The sequence below is a fragment of the Ruditapes philippinarum genome, unplaced genomic scaffold (genome assembly GCF_026571515.1).
Source record: "Ruditapes philippinarum isolate M1 unplaced genomic scaffold, ASM2657151v2 ctg11629_1_1_1_1, whole genome shotgun sequence".
NCBI lineage: Eukaryota > Metazoa > Mollusca > Bivalvia > Venerida > Veneridae > Ruditapes > Ruditapes philippinarum.
The window spans coordinates 1-16,985 of record NW_026854634.1 but is presented as its reverse complement, the minus strand read 5'-3'; the positions used below and the strand labels follow the sequence as shown (position 1 = coordinate 16,985).

Below are 16,985 nucleotides of genomic sequence, written 5' to 3'. Positions count from 1 at the left end.
GCAATATTTAATAATGATTAATGATCTATGATTTGTCAAATGATAGAAAATAGAAAAGACCTGTGATTAATTATACAGAAGTTGTATAGCTTCTTTAAACATAGGCGTGCCTTAAAGAGACATGACTCGCTGTTCCTTCTATAAACACTTCTATAAGAAGTACACTGCTATATATATATACTGTTTATACTGCATGAAGTTATCATATCTTATGCAATATACAAAAAACTTCTTTATTTACATTAAAAGTTCATACAGGACATTGAAAGTAGAATTTTTTGACAAGCACTCGTCTATAACAGTTATCAGTGATATCACCAGTGTAGTCAGTATGTCCAATTGTCCATGGAATCTTACCAGACGTTAAGCACTTGCATGCTCAATTTTGTATATTCATAATATACCTGTAAAACTTTGCTAGCACTGATACAGTTAATCAAAAGCAAAACATTAATATAACATATTGATCTGGACAGATACTGGCAATCACTAGAATACCATAACACTATAAAGAAATACTCAAAGAGTAAAATATATCAATAAAGAACTATAAAGAAATGCTAAAAGAGTAAAATTATATAAAAATTTATAAAGAAATGAAAAGAGAAAAATAATGTTTTATATAAAGAATTAAAGAAATCCCAAAAAGTAAAAAAACTTAAAAGTAAAAACTTAAAAAAAAGATCAAAGAGAAAAAAATATATCTTTAAAGAACTATAAAAAGTTATATAAAGAAATAAAATTATATATAAAAAAATTCCCCAAAGGAATTTTTAAAAAATACGTATAAGAAAATTTTTAAGACCAAAAAAATTTACTGAATGAAATGCTCAAGGATTACATAAGTAAATAAATATAAAACAAAGTAGATTGCATCATATCTATTATCTAGTGTCCACTTCACTGGCCCCAAGCGAAACAATCTGTCCAATTCAATTTGAAGACTCTAAAAAAAAGTATCAAAATGGCTTACCTGATAAAAGGTATGCCAATAAAGTCCCAAAATACACAGCAATTTAGCAGATTATATATAACGCTTTTGTATTCTTAATGTGCGACTGACTGCGTGTTTACTTAACTGGCAGTTTAAGATACACTATTAAATTATTCTTATATAATAATACAACACTTTCAAACACCAGCACTGCTTTACACTGTTAAAATATTTATGTAAAATCCTTTATTCATACAACATTTGACGCTGTTCTGTGATAAATAACAGTTAAATAGCTGGGTCAAAATAACTGTCTCGTATAACCCCATCCGATATTCTGTACTTTCTTCAAGTTAAAGATTTGATTGGCTAAGATATTGTACCAGCGCTTATCTTTCTAACTATAAAAGGTAGCCTTATGCAAATACACCGTGAGATTAGCCGAATGAATGCATTTTACATGAATTGAATGCGAATATGTTAATTACAATCAAATATTGGGTCAGATGTAATAGTAATGTAAACATACAAATATAGATTTCTGTATCAATCTATTATAGAATCTACTGTATTATAAAATAAAGGTTTTAATAAACCCAGGTACTACTCAAAATAAAGATCATTTCTCTAACATAGGTAAAAATTTCTTGAAATGACTCAATACTAAATAACAGCATTTGAAAATCTTACGTACTTTCACTTAATACATTTTCAAAATGCTTTCTGCTTAATAGTTTAATAATTGTATTAAAATATGAATTTTGATTTTGAGCCTGAAACCTGTAACATGATAAAACTAGTAGATCTAAATATAAAAGAGAATTGCTGTCTTTCAAAAATATTTGTTATTATTTGGTTAACCACAATTCATCATTTTACTGAAAGAAATAATAGGTGTCAATAATTCGTAAATGAAAGTTTTATATAAAAGATTTTACAGTGAATAAAAGAATACAAAAATAAAAACATATGCCATTTAAAAAATACAACAGGAGAAAAGGAATATAGAAAAAAAGATTATTAAGTTTGGCATGGCTGGAATGGATTCAATATTAATATAAAAATACTTTATGTAATACAATCAACAAAATGTTTCCATGAAAGGGATAAACTGCACAATGGTTTTAGCAAAATGCTTACAAAAACTGAAAATTGGTATTGGTAAATTGGACTTAATTCAGTGTGACATGGTTCAGAACTGTTAATTATTTTGGGGAGAAAACGTGTGTCGACCAGCCAGATAGCTCAGTCAGTAGAGCTGCAGAACAGTATTCCGAGGGTCCCGGGTTCAAGTCCTGGTCATGCTTTACATTTTCTAACCCTGTGACTTTTAATATTTAGATTTTTTAATATAGTGACATTGCTTAGATCAAATAACAAGAACCGGTTGAACCAGGTGATGCTCCCCGAGAAGGTTCTGGACACAGGAAAGTATAAAAAAATGAACAAAGGGCAAAAACTCCAAAATTAGGCAAGGCAGAGTTATGGTTTTTTTGCATTGCACTTCTATTCAATGAGATTTATCTATAAAGTTTTGTGATGATATCTCTTATAGTTTCAGAGTTATGTCCCGGGTAAAATTCAAAGTGTAAAAATGAACAAAGGGCAATAACTCCAAAATTGGACAAGGCTGTGTTTAGGTTCTTTAGCATTGCAGCTCTATCCAATGAGATCTATCTACCTACAAATTTTCATGATCGTATTTGTTTTGCAAACCCGAGTGTAGAGTTTAGGCATCCTGAGCATGCGTAGTATTGTCGCACTAGCTGTTCAAAACTATCAGCATGAACAGCGTTCTTGGTTACAAAATGGACGCCGCACTTCTTTTTTTGCAGTATTTTGAAGAATCATCTGATAGTCCAGTCATTCTAGCTCAAAATACAGCCAAACCTCAAACAAATTGCAACAGAAAATATTTTGAGTGTTTTGAAACCCCAGACCTATATTGTATAACATATCAAAAGTCTTTCACATTGCTTTCCGCCATTTTCTGACGTCACGTTCTTGCTCACTCCTCATCAAATGGAGAGTAGGTTCTTGACACGCGAGAGTTACGTTCCCGGTGTTAGTTTTGCCCTTGTGTTGCGACTCGACACTCGGGTTTGCAAAACAAATACGACCCATGTTGATATCTCTAATAGTTTTATAGTTATGTCCCGGACAAAAGTCAAAAAGTAAAAAAAAACAAAGGGCAATAACTTCAAAGTAAGGCAAGGCACAGTTATGATTCTTTAGCACTGCACTTCTACCCAATGAGACCTATCTACCTACAAAGTTACATGTTGATATCTCTTATAATTTTACAGTAATGTCCCGGACAATGTTCAAAGTGTAAAAATAAACAAAGGGCAATAATTCAAAAATTAGGCAAGGCAGAGTTACAGTTCTTGTGCACTGCACACCTACTCAATGAGATCTATCTACCTACAAAGTTTCATGTTGATACCTCTTGTTGTTTCAAAGTTATGTCCCGGACAAGAAAAGTGGACAGACGGACAAGGCAGCGACTATATGCTGCCCCGAAATTTTTCGGGGAGCATGAAAATATACAAACTTAATCATTGGAGTCTAAAGTACCTCTAAGGTGTAAACTATTACTCAAGTAGAACCACTGACCTCCTATATGCTAGCTAAATAACAAGCTGACATTACTGGCTGTTCTCCAAAGCTTCCTCTGTTGAAGAAAAATCTCAGGAGAAATCACACAATTTTAGGAATAAATTCGCCCTTTTGTAGTTTTGGTTTTGTGTTGTTTTATGACACACCAACACAATTTTGGTCATATTGCACCGAAACACGAAAGATGATTTTTGCTAACCTCAGGTGTTAACAATTTAGGTCAAAAGCCAAGCAATGCATAGACTCTAGTAACTCAAACCCATTTAGTGGCCATTTACAATCATGCAGGAAAAGGTGGCTGCAATTCTTAAAGGCAACCCCTCAGCCACAAGGGAGCACTTCTGTAGAATCATGTGACTTCTTTCTTATAAAAAACAATTGAAAATGTACAAGTATATCAACTGAAAATTAAGTGACTAGTAAATTAGTAAAATACAAAAATGAATGCTATACAATTCATGTATACCACTATTTCATTTCACCAAAAAGCTTAAAGCTGCACACATCTTTTTTACATCATTTGCATTATACAAACATAGTGTAAGGACGGGCTAAATATTATCATTTCACTATAATATGTCGATAAAAAAAGTGATTCCTTTTTACTATTAACAGTTCTACTTTGGATATACTAGAACCTGTTTTTCAGACAGACACAATATTTGGACACAATCTTCTTTTAAGACCAGACACGCTGAAAGATTTAAAGTCCAGACACTCTAAAAGCTTAAAAAACTTAAGTTTCAATTTGAAGTAAATTGTGATAGTATACTTTTAAGTCTTTGTATAAACATCACACAATAATGAGATTTTACCTCAAATCAATTAGATCAATAAATCTATAAAGCACAGTTATATAAACAAACTCTGTTTAACCTGTAATCGGTCCTTGATACTTCAAATCAGATCAAAACTTTGCTTAATCTGCCATAACAAGTCAACTTGTCTCTCATTCATGAGAAAGCCGAGAAAAGGTGACAGACAGTGAAACATGGACAAACTCTAGGTGGCTGCCTTTGTCGGTATATGCATCAAAGCTCACGGATCACTTGATAATCTAACATTGTATAAAATCTTTATGTTTAACAATAAAAGGGTTTACCATGTAAACAAGAGCTGTCGGTAGGACAGCAACGCTTGACTATTCTAAGTGCTTGATAGTAAAAAAAAAATGGTTGATACAGTTACCTCCTCCTGTTTACAGGTTGGGGTCATGATGGTGAACAAGTATGCAAAGTTTCAAAGCCATATGTCAATGGACTTTGAAAATATTTGAACTATTACAAAAACTTTAACATAAATTCTAAGTCGAAAAAGGGGCATAATTCTGTCAAAATGCTTGATAGAGTTACCTCCTCCTGTCTACAGGTTGGGGTCATGATGGTGAACAAGTGTGCAAAGTTTCAAAGCCATATGTCAATGGACTTTGAAAATATTTGAACTATTACAAAAACTTTAACGTAAATTCTAAGTTGAAAAAGGGGCATAATTCTGTCAAAATGCTTGATAGAGTTACCTCCTCCTGTCTACAGGTTGAGGTCATGATGGTGAACAAGTGTGCAAAGTTTCAAAGCCATATGTCAATGGACTTTGAAAATATTTGAACTATAACAAAAACTTTAACATAAGTGGTTACGCCGACGCCGACGCTCGGGTGACTACAATAGCTCTACTTATTCTTATCGAATAGTCGAGCTAAAAATGATGATATTTATGATCAGACCAAGTTAAAGGAGAACTGGCCATAAAATCAGCATGAAACATTGATTTTATGTTGATAGCCGCACAATTTCAAAATGTAGTTTATTTTCGGAGTATTATCTCTATGGGCATTTACACCGAGAAATTTTAGATGATTTTGGTTAACATTTATTTCTTCTTTGAAGACGTAATTGCAATAAATGCATGCATTAATTTGATTTGATTTAAACATTATTTTACATATATGTAGACAGTTACAAATATAATGGTATAACATATTTGGCAAAAGGGTTGACCCAAGAGTTCTCTTAACATTAGCATCCCTTAATTTATTATATAACATACCTAAATATATTGCAACCTGAAAGATGATTGCAGACCAAAATCAAAGTGCTGCAGCACTGAATGCGACGGACATGCAACCGGAGAGACATTAATTAAGGCTTCTTTAAGAAAAAAAAAACAAAAACAAAACACAAAATATTTGTTCCATACAAGTTCGAGATTTGTAGAGCAATATATTTAGTGTCCCAAATTGATATAATTCAGATTTTCTACTTTCAAGCACTTAAATACAGAATGAAATTTATGCCTAAAAACCCTGGTCAAACTTGTAAATCAGTGTCCTTATCGATTTATTCTAAGAAATGATATGTAAATAGAAAAAAAACTATCAACGAAATATTTCTAGAATAAATCCAGGCAAATAAACTTCAAACATAATACATTATACATTTGAGAATGCTATTTAGAATTGCTTCGTGTTATATCATAGTGGGCATACAGACAATAAAATATAAGTCATTTGTATTTTTATTTCTCTTGGATATGTCTCATTAAAAAAAAATTGGTTAAAATCATCAGCAATTAATAGTGTATTTCTTAGATTTTTTTTATTTACAAGGTAAAGATGTAGAGGCCAGAGCACATCGTTTTTATTTTAATTTAAATGTCACTTAAGCACTACAGTGTTTAGTTGTCCTTTTCAACTTCACACTAAATTCCATTTTCAACTTGTTTGCTTCTTACAATTGTATAGCATTTCTAAAAGTATTGCATTACAATCCGCTGGTTTATTAATTACATGTTTAATGTGTACTTCCTAATCGCCTGTCCAAAAATCGAACAGGTGAAGCAGAATCTATTTTTAGAATAGCGAAGGTTAACTCATATCATGACCTAGTAAAATATGTAAACAAACCACAAGAATCGGAAGTAGAACTGATATTATAACTTCCTTACCATGAAAGACTACATGGCGGTAAAGTGTCTTACATGCATTTTCAAAAATAGATATTTATACTAGCCATTGTACTGTATCTAATATATTAATAACTGCTGAATATTCAGCTAAACCCGCGGTATGAGTCACGAAAATAGTTCTTCTTTTATTAATGCGCGAGTTTGTTATCCTAGAGTCACGAAAAAATTTTGATTTGTTAATAATAATGTTTTGTATAATGTAGAAATATTTATTTCCTACTAATAATGTCTTGGAACTCAAAGGTTACACCTTTATTGAAGTATAATTTGCTGTCCTACTTTTTCGACAGCGGTAAATCGTTTCAGCAGTAATTTGCATATTGCGCAATAATACTACGGGACTACAACGTTTTTATCAATAATATACGTTCATATTTTAACTTGGATAACTTAATTTGAAATTGAAAAGGCTAAATATGGAAGACATTAAGATATCCAGACAAAGTATGGGAGTTTTGAAGGATCAAATTCATGTACTATTTCTTGGGCTGTTAATTGGTTTAGGACACATTGCGCGAGTGTAGCCAACGAAATCCCATGTGTAGATGACTTAGCTCTGAACGCGCCTGAGGGCGCGTCCGTCGCAAAAAACATGCTGATCATTATATTACTTTGAACAACTTCTTCTTCGAGATTATTAAATCAAGATCTTGTTTAAGAGTAAATGATTATGTTGATATGACTTCTTTTTATTTTTGGCTGGGGTATCGTGGAGTGGGGGGGGGGGGGCAGGGGGAGATATGGGAGCATGTTATGCATGACTTAAAGAGACACTTATACAGTTTCTCCTAAAGTTAAGCAAGCACCTTGTGATAGTCATTCTCATTGTTTTGTTGTTGTATTTTGAGTCAGAACATAACGATCATCTGTCTACTTTGCAACATTATTTGCTATCAGAACACCTAACATATTTTGCTTGCCAAATTACATTTATTACAGAAATTCTTTGAAAATTATGAAAAATAAAAATAATAGAAAGTACAAGCTTGCTGATAATTGCATTTCTGCTGAAGAACATTTTCTTTTGTTAAACACTGTTTAATACTGTAGTCATAATTGGCCAAGCATTTCTCAAACAAAATCAAAATTAAATGCTGAGTCACATCTCAATTTTTAAGATTTATCTTTCTTATTTATTTGATTCCTTCCAATATGGTCTTTAAGCTCATCATTATATAGTTTTATACCTAATTATCATCATAATTTACATAATTATATAGTATACTGGTGATGACAATATATATAGAATTCTAACACGACCCGCATTTTTCCCTTTTGAGCATAGAAGAACAGAAAGTGTGTGTTATTATGCAACAGATGCACAGTTTGACGTTCTATATTTAGACATGTGACGTAATCATTATACATGTGACGTTGCCACTAAAAATCCGACGCGCTGAAAATAAGTACGGAAACAAATCAGGCGCAATTTTGCTTAACTATCAAGTACGGCAACATTTATTTGTTGATGTCGTGTTAGAATCGAAATAATATATCCAAAACAGTGATTTTATCGCTTGATAACATCACTGTTTGTCGTTCGGATGCGCATCATTATATCACTCGGGCTACGCCCTCGTGATATAATTCCTCGCATCCGAACTCCAAACAGTGATGTTATTGAGCGATAAAATCACTGTTTGGGATATATTATTTCTTAAGTAGACCACTGTTAAATTCAATATGAATTAGTACAGAAGCATTTGTCTCCCTTTACAAATGAAAGTTAAGCAAATTGATATGATGATTTCTCATAATTTTAAATCCTTATATTCATAAATTTGTTATGAGCAATTTTATAGGATATTGTAAAAAATATTAATTTATAGTTTCAATAACTTATTTTTAAACTTGGCCAACTATACATGTTTGTAATGTAAAAACAAAAGGTTTTATTACATGCTTTTCGGTGGTTTATAGAAATATATCAGTGATATAAAACTGGTAATTTCACTGTTTGAAACAGTGAAATTACCACTTTGATAATTTCACTGTTTTGAATTTAAGCCCTTTACGTTGTTTCAGTGAAATACCAGCGTGCACAGTACTGGGTACCAACTTAATGACGTGACGTCGTAAATGACGTCACGTTGTATTATTATTTGGCGTGCTTTTCATTCAGTATTAGGCTTAATGTCTTTTTAAAACGTTTCTTTGCATGTAATAAAAAGAAAATTTGTTTAGTTTAGTGTAAGATCGAAATATATTTCACCTTGTGAACACCAAAAGTTCATATTTCACTCGTGGCTGCGCCACTCGTGAAATATACCTTTTGGTGCTCACTCGGTGAAATATATTCCGATCTTACACTGAACTAAACAAATATCCTCTATTTCTTTTAATTGCCAAGTGATAAATAGTTAACAAAAATGATAGAAGAAATTCTGTATGTTTCTTATGCTATTCCAAATAAACCATGTAATTATGAAGGGTGTTATATTAAAATCAGAGTTTTATATGTCTATGTTATTATTCAAGCCTACCTGCAATTGTTCTCTATGAGGTTAGATAGACAGTCAATAGCTAACAATCATGCCCACCTGAACAAGCTGTATGATGTGAGGTGTTCAGTTTTAGCATTTTAAGTAATATTAGGATCAAGGGAAAGTTCCAGACTGTAAAGGAAACTCCAGATTTTCTTCTTCAAAATCTAAAGGACATCTGGGAATCTGGGAATAGTTCCAAACTGAAAATGATATCCAGAACTTTTCTGAATTTGAAGGATATCTGTGGATAGTTTAAGACTGGAAAGGATATCCTATTTTTTTCTCCAAATTTGAAGAATATCTGGTGATAATAGTTCAAAATTTGCATGGATATCCTGATCCCCCCTCCTAAAAATTTTATGAATATCTGTGAATAGTTCAAAACTGGAAAGGATATCAAGTTGTTTATTTTTCCAATTTTAAAGGAAGCATTTATAAAACAAGTAAAATGAAGATGTGACTAACATCTGATGATTATAAACACAACTAAACAATTAATACACATGAAACATACATTTTTGTTTGAGGAGTCCAATGATTGTGAGATATTCCCTTTATTGTTTCAGTCAAGCTTATCAAAAACATATTAATTTCCCTAAAAGGTTTGCTTCCCAACTCAAAAATCTTGTTATCTTTTTTTAATTGCTAAATTTAATGATTAAGTTTATATTATCTGAGTAGACCTGTGGTGGACAGAGAAACTAGTTTTTTCCCCTCACACTAGTTTATCAATCCACACAATGCCTGCAGATCGTTCTTTAATTAATTGACCACAATTGTTTAAATTAAAAAAAAAAGAACAAACCATTATTTAAACATAACATCATAAATTTCTATGTTTCTTATCACATGATGGTAACAAATTTGGACTACATTTCACAGTTAGTACAGCTGTTAATTTTCTCAAAATATTTTTTATCATCAGACCAAGGTCATTACTTTATAGTGCTATAAATTCTACTACAAAGATAATGTACATGTAGGAGTTTTATACCTTTACCTTGCGAAACAATGTTTAAGTGGAATATATTCTTAATATGTGTAAGTATATTATTGAATTAATTTCAATAAGGCATTATATAACAACACATGGGATAAATACATCTTCTTCCTGTGCTTGCAATAAATCATACAAGTTGAATTAAATATGCTTGTAATGAATGATACAATCATTGAAGTAAAAGGTGTTTGTACTTGCAATGAACTATACATATTGTAAAATCACTGATTCTGTTAACAAACTGTGTATGGTGTATATGAATTTTCTCAATGCATTAACTTTTATTAAATTACTAAAAACAATGGACAAAACAGATTTAGACATTCTAAGAAATGACATTAATTTTGCTGTTTAAGCACTTTTTACAACAATTTTCAAGACAGCAGTCTTTCTTTATGAAGTGCCGGTTCAACAAGATTTCATACTATAGACACATTGACATTCTATACATTGAACTGACATGAGTTTGACCTGTTTTTGGTCTATTGATGTGCTTGGTACCAAGTACCAACCAGGGAAGTTGCTATTACTTTATCTTACAATGGTCTTTGGTAAATGCTGTGCTGTCCATCCACAAACCAAGTCAAATGTTTTACCATTAGGCTGGGAAAAATAAACTTAAACTTAAGTTGAAAATCTAGGATCATAAAGGGGGTCATAAATTTTCTGATAACACTAGTATGTTTAACTTGGCTTACCATATAGCAGTGCCTTTATGGTAAAAATATCAACTCTTTACCTCAGCTAAATTCTTTAATGGATTTGTCCAGCTGACATTTTGAGAACTGTCTATTATCAACTTTGGGGATGTCAAGTGGAATAATTTAAGTTTATTATCCACTAGTACTGTAGTAAGGGTTAAAAAACAATATAACTCAAGGTATGTTTAAGAATATTGAAACAAAAAAAACAAAAAATTTTGTGGTCAGCCACAGACCTTAATTATTAATTAACATCTGTGGGTCAGCTTATAAACTCATTGAAAATGGCTTACTTATTAGATAAAATTACCACAGCATTAGCTGTGAAAGGACTTACCGATAATAAATGTAAAACAAGAGCCGGTTGAACCGGGTGATGCTCCCCAACTAGATTTTGGACACAGTAAAGTATATCTTTTGTAGTTTCAGAGTTATGTCCCAGACAAAATTCAAAATGTGATAATTCCAAACTTAAGCAAGGCAGAGTTACTATTCTTTGCACTTTAACTCAATGAGATCTATCTACCGACTTGCGCGCGACACATTGTCTCAATATGGTGATCATTTCTGTGAAATAGTTGTAAAATACGACTTCAAATAACGCAGTTATGGGCCGGACACGATTTTGCTGCAAGGTCATGCTGTGACCTTGACCTTCAAGGTAGCGACCAAAATGTTGCGCGCGACACATCGTCTCAATATGGGGATCATTTCTGTGAAATAGTTGTATAATCCGACTTCAAATAACGAAGTTATGGGCCAGACACAAATTCGGGACTTACATACAGACAGACAGACAACATGGCGAAATTTTTGCATAATAATGCATAATAATGCATTGCATATTTTCCATGGGTAAGAAATCATTAAAGATACATGTATGTTTGTTAATTTCTTGTTTTATTTACAGAGTGCTCTGTGTGGTATTTGGACTCTAAGTTTGGCAGAAATAAGTATACCAGTAACCTACATGAAATCACCTTTTGACCCCAGCACTTTTTCAGCTAAGATCATCGATTGCCATGGCAACTGTGGGGATGATTACTACACCTGCTGTTTTATAAATTGTGATTTTTACATGCAAGGCGTAGATAACATAGCAATTGAGGAACAAGACACAAGTGATAATTTCTCAGAGAAATGGCCGTCATTTTGGTTGCGGTTCCTTCACATATTAACTTTTGGTTATTTCGGATCATCGTTAAATGGAGCCAACACATCATTACGGTCTGTCAAGCACTCTGATAGGTCATATGAAAATTTCAAGATGTATTCAGACTTTGTACAAGTTTGTGTAGACAATTGCACGAGCATGTTTCGTAAATGTTATGATAAATGTATTTGTGATGAAAATCCTGATGCTTACCTGTGTAAGCCTAAAATGAACTATGATTCTCAAAATGGTGAAAATTTATATCATTTCGATTGGAATAAAGTTTCGTAAGAATAAATAAATTCAAATATATACATGTATTCTTTTCTTGGCACATGTTTTATTTTACAGTTTATGTTTGTATGACTTATTTTTAATTTTTTATGCCAATTTTAGAACATTTTTTGTGTCATATCTCAGCTGGTAGTCCACTGAACTGATTTACCTCAATAACTTATCAGTAATTCTAATTTTTATCCATGCATCTCCAAAATGTTAGCTTATTTAGCCAAAGGTTGCTATACAAAATAATTCTACAGGAATCTGTCATAAAAAAAAATGTTCCATGAAATGCAGTCCATTTAAACGAAATATAACTACTAGTCTAATAAAAGTTAGAACTTAAACTATAATCACACAGAGCTGTCTTTAATTCAGAAACTTGGACACAGAAACTGACAAGTTTTTCTTTGGGTAATCAGAAAAGTATTGCCTATATCAACAATAAGTCCAATTATCTTATATATCAATTTTTTTTTACAAAATACAGTAATACATATAATATATATCTAGTACATCAACAAAATCTTTAAATTTTATTGCACAATATGACAGGCATATTTACTGTACATTTCAAGTGACATGAATTTTAAACATAGACATACCAGCAATAAATTTTTTTCATTAAAATATAAAATTTCTAATATAATGTCAAAAACTTTGTGGTGGTCCATAATACAGTGTACTTAAAAGTACATGTAATTCACGAATTCGAAAACCTAGCTTAACGCTGTTTTCCGGTATTTTCTGTACATAGCTCTGGGAATTCACCTAATGGAGTGTAATAGCAAACTCAATGTTTTCGGCCTTTTTTAAATTAAATTGAAATAAAACTGTTATTTCTTTATAAGAAAATAATTAAATATCATCGTATGAATAATTCCATACAAAAAATAAAGTAAATACACAAGTTTAGGCAGAAAATAACCTTATTTATCATGGAAGATTCCACTACGTCTGTTTAAATTGTATTGATTTTCATCATAAACAATTTATTTTTTTGAAAAATTTGCAAGGATATTAAAGGAATATTGATAATTTTCAAAAACATCAATTTTTTTCACCTTAAACGGTAAAATAATGATAGAAAAATAGAAATATTATATAACTGTGTTATGTATTTCATTTGGTGTTATTCCCCAGAGCTAAATCCGTAACGTACGGGAATACGGTGTTTAGCTAGGTTTTCGAAAAGGTCAATTTTAGTTTGTGGGTAAAAAAATCTTTTTTGTCTAGTCCTACATTCTTAATAATGTAGTAAGTACATTTAGCAGGAGCAGAACGTTTCTTCCTTTTACTATCTGGAGTTTATTTTGAAGAATTCAGATTGAATAAACAAAGTCAAAACAAGTGCACAGACATTTATCAGTGAGAAATTAACATTCAAGTTCATCATCCTAAGTTGAGAAACAACTGACTTACGTTGTCACATTAAATGTTTTAGATCAAATCCTAAAATTCAGAAAAAGTAAATTTTTCTTTAAAATTCTTAAGCAAAGAAACAAGACAGATAAACTGTTTTCACAAATTTGATTCCTTTCCTTTTACATGATTTATTACTAACTCAAGAAAGTAATTTTAAAATATTCCTTAAACATATCCATTCATGCCAAATTACAAACATCTTATGATAAACCACATCTAAGCATGTAACATGTTGCTTCATTAAATTAATTAAAAAAGTAAACATGTTCTCAAAATCCAGCATACTTGATTAAAACCTTTCTTTAACATGTCACATCACTAAAATTCCAGTGAATGCTTGAAAAACATTGTCTCTATCACCATCACAGAAGATATTCTCAAAACCTGGTAAGCTTGATTGGAAAGTTCTCTGTGACAAGATAATCATCTTGGAATATAATAACAACATTCACTTCAAATTCTGAAAATAAAAAAGCATGAATCAAGTAGTATTTCATAACAAGCAATAACTGACATTTTACAAATAGAATTCATTCTTGGTAAAAAGTGTTGTTTTTTTAAAATTTAATAAGTATTAAAATCTGCACTTCAATCACATAGATTAATTTATACAATAATTATTAATCAAATGATTGACATCATAGTGTGGATGCTAGCCGCAAATTACAGGCTGTCAATTCATCGTCAATATTGTACAAGGTCAGACTAGACCATTCTATAACATAATTTACTATGTGAACTATGACACAAGAGTGTTATAAAGCCATTTAATAACAAGAGCCCGGTTTGAGCCGGGTGATGCTCCCCGAATAGGTTTTGGACACAGGAAAGTACACCTCTTGTAGTTTCAGAGTTATGTCCCTGGAAAAAGTTCAAAATGCAATAATTCCAAAATTAGGAAAGGCAGAGTTACTGTTCTTTCCACTGCACTTCTAATCACTGTTATCTATCAACTTACAAAGTTTCTTGTTGACATCTCTTATGGTTTCCGAGTTTATTCCGGACAAATTCAAAAAGTAAAAATAAACAAATGGCAATAACTCAAGAATTAGGCCATGCAGAGTTATGATTCTCTTGCACTGCACATCTACCAATTGAGATACATCTACCTACAAAGTTTCATGTTGATATCTCTTATAGTTTTACAGCTATGTCCAGTACAAGATTTTTCTAAAAGGGGAGATAATTAAAAAATGAGGCTTAACAGAGTTATGGTTCTTTTGCACTGCACTTCTACTCAATGAGATGTATCTACCTACAATGTTTCATCTTGATATCTCTTATAGTTTTAGAGTTATGTTCCGGACAAAGTTCAAAGTGTTGAAATTAACAAAGGGCAATAACTCCAAAAATTAGGACAAAAAAGAGTTATTGTTCTTATGCACTGCACATCTACCCATTGAGATCTATTCACCTACAAAGTTTCATGTTGATATCTCTTATAGTTTTAGAGTTATGCCCCGGACAAGATTTTTCTATAAGGGGAGATAATTCAAAAATGAGGCTTAACATAGTTATGGTTCTTTTGCACTGCACTTCTACTCAATGAGATCTATCTACCTACAATGTTTCATCTTGATATCTCTTATAGTTTTAGAGTTATGTTCTGGACAAAGTTCAAAGTGTTGAAATTAACAAAGGGCAATAACTCCAAAATTAGGATAAAAAGAGTTATTGTTCTTATGCACTGCACATCTACCCATTGAGATCTATTCACCTACAAAGTTTCATGTTGATATCTCTTATAGTTTTAGAGTTATGCCCCAAACAAGATTTTTCTATAAGGGGAGATAATTCAAAAATGAGGCTTAACAGAGTTATGGTTCTTTTGCACTGCACTTCTACTCAATGAGATCTATCTACCTACAATGTTTCATCTTGATATCTCTTATAGTTTTGAGTTATGTTCCGGACAAAGTTCAAAGTGTTGAAATTAACAAAGGGCAATAACTCCAAAATTAGGACAAAAAGAGTTATTGTTCTTATGCACTGCACATCTACCCATTGAGATCTATTCACCTACAAAGTTTCATGTTGATATCTCTTATAGTTTAAGAGTTATGCCCCGGACAAGATTTTTCTATAAGGGGAGATAATTCAAAAATGAGGCTTAACAGAGTTATGGTTCTTTTGCACTGCACTTCTACTCAATGAGATCTATCTACCTACAATGTTTCATCTTGATATCTCTTATAGTTTTAGAGTTATGTTCCGGACAAAGTTCAAAGTGTTGTAATTAACAAAAGGCAATAACTCCAAAATTAGGACAAAAAGAGTTATTGTTCTTATGCACTGCACATCTACCCATTGGGATCTATTCACCTACAAAGTTTCATGTTGATATCTCTTATAGTTTTAAAGTTATGCCCCGGACAAGATTTTTCTATAAGGGGAGATAATTCAAAAACCAGGCAAAATAGAGTTATGGTTCTTTGACACTGCACTCCCCCTCAATGTCCTCTACCACTGTATGAAGTTTAAACAAATTATCTCCAAGGGTTTTCAAGTTATGCTCCGGACAAGAAAACGGACGGACGGATGGACAGACGGACAAGGCGCCGACTATATGCTCCCACGAAATTTTTCGGGGAGCATAAGAACTATATTACATTAGTGTAATAACACTTTGACGTTTGCATTATATACAAACATAGCGTTAAAGCCCACTGTTACACTACAGGCTCACCAATGCCCTTTTTAATAAGAAAAAAAAACGTTTTGATTTTGATTATATGATAAATAAAATGTTATATTCATGTAGATTCAATACTAAATTTATTGAGCTCATAGAATATTATATTCATGTAGATTCAATACTAAATTTATTGAACTTGTTGAATAAAAAAATATCATGCACGCCAGAGACTCTAATAACATGATTTTATTTGACTTGTTCAATAAATTTAGTATTAAACCTACACTCATTTAATATCCTTTATCTTCAAAATTTAAATTTTTGATACTGCAACCCTTCTACTTCTCATGGACAATTAAAAATTCAAAGGTTAATACCATTAGCAACATTCTGTTACAAATTTCAACAGAATCAAACATATATCACAAATATCACTGAACAAATCTAAAAGTGGTAATAATCATCAAAATCACATTTTAACTTACCAACTTTAAAATTATTTGTTGTCAATGTAGGACACGTAAAAAGACGAGGAAATATCATAAATATTGGAATGTGAATACCCCGCATAACATCTCCGTCTGCTATCTGAATGTTCTGAATCTCTGTAGCTAAAACACAGAAAAACAGTGGTTAGTTTACACAAATTTATTTTAGTTGATTATGTTGGAAACTTTAAGTTTATTGAAACACTTTGGAATTCGTTCCAAGAACCAATCAGTGCTAAGCAATGTTTGTAAAGTTTCTTGCTCAAGGAAATAATGACTTGCCCTGTCATGGGTTTAAAAC

General features: G+C 31.7%; 2 protein-coding genes across 2 annotated transcripts; one reads left to right on the top strand and one right to left on the bottom strand.

The window, feature by feature from the left end:
* Positions 1 to 9,601: 9,601 nt before the first annotated feature.
* LOC132740634 (uncharacterized) lies at positions 9,602 to 12,169 on the top strand. Its single transcript, XM_060728578.1, has 2 exons — positions 9,602 to 10,044; positions 11,615 to 12,169. The coding sequence occupies exons 1-2, from the start codon at positions 10,015 to 10,017 to the stop codon at positions 12,146 to 12,148; spliced, it is 564 nt and encodes a 187-aa protein (XP_060584561.1). The 5' UTR covers positions 9,602 to 10,014; the 3' UTR covers positions 12,149 to 12,169.
* A 972-nt stretch (positions 12,170 to 13,141) lies between these two features.
* Positions 13,142 to 16,801, bottom strand: LOC132740635 (vacuolar protein sorting-associated protein 26C-like; the record flags this gene model as incomplete). Its single annotated transcript, XM_060728579.1, is given in 2 exon segments — positions 13,142 to 14,021; positions 16,682 to 16,801. Coding segments are annotated over 2 exon segments (203 nt in total), but the record flags the coding sequence as incomplete, so codon positions are not given.
* Positions 16,802 to 16,985: the final 184 nt, after the last annotated feature.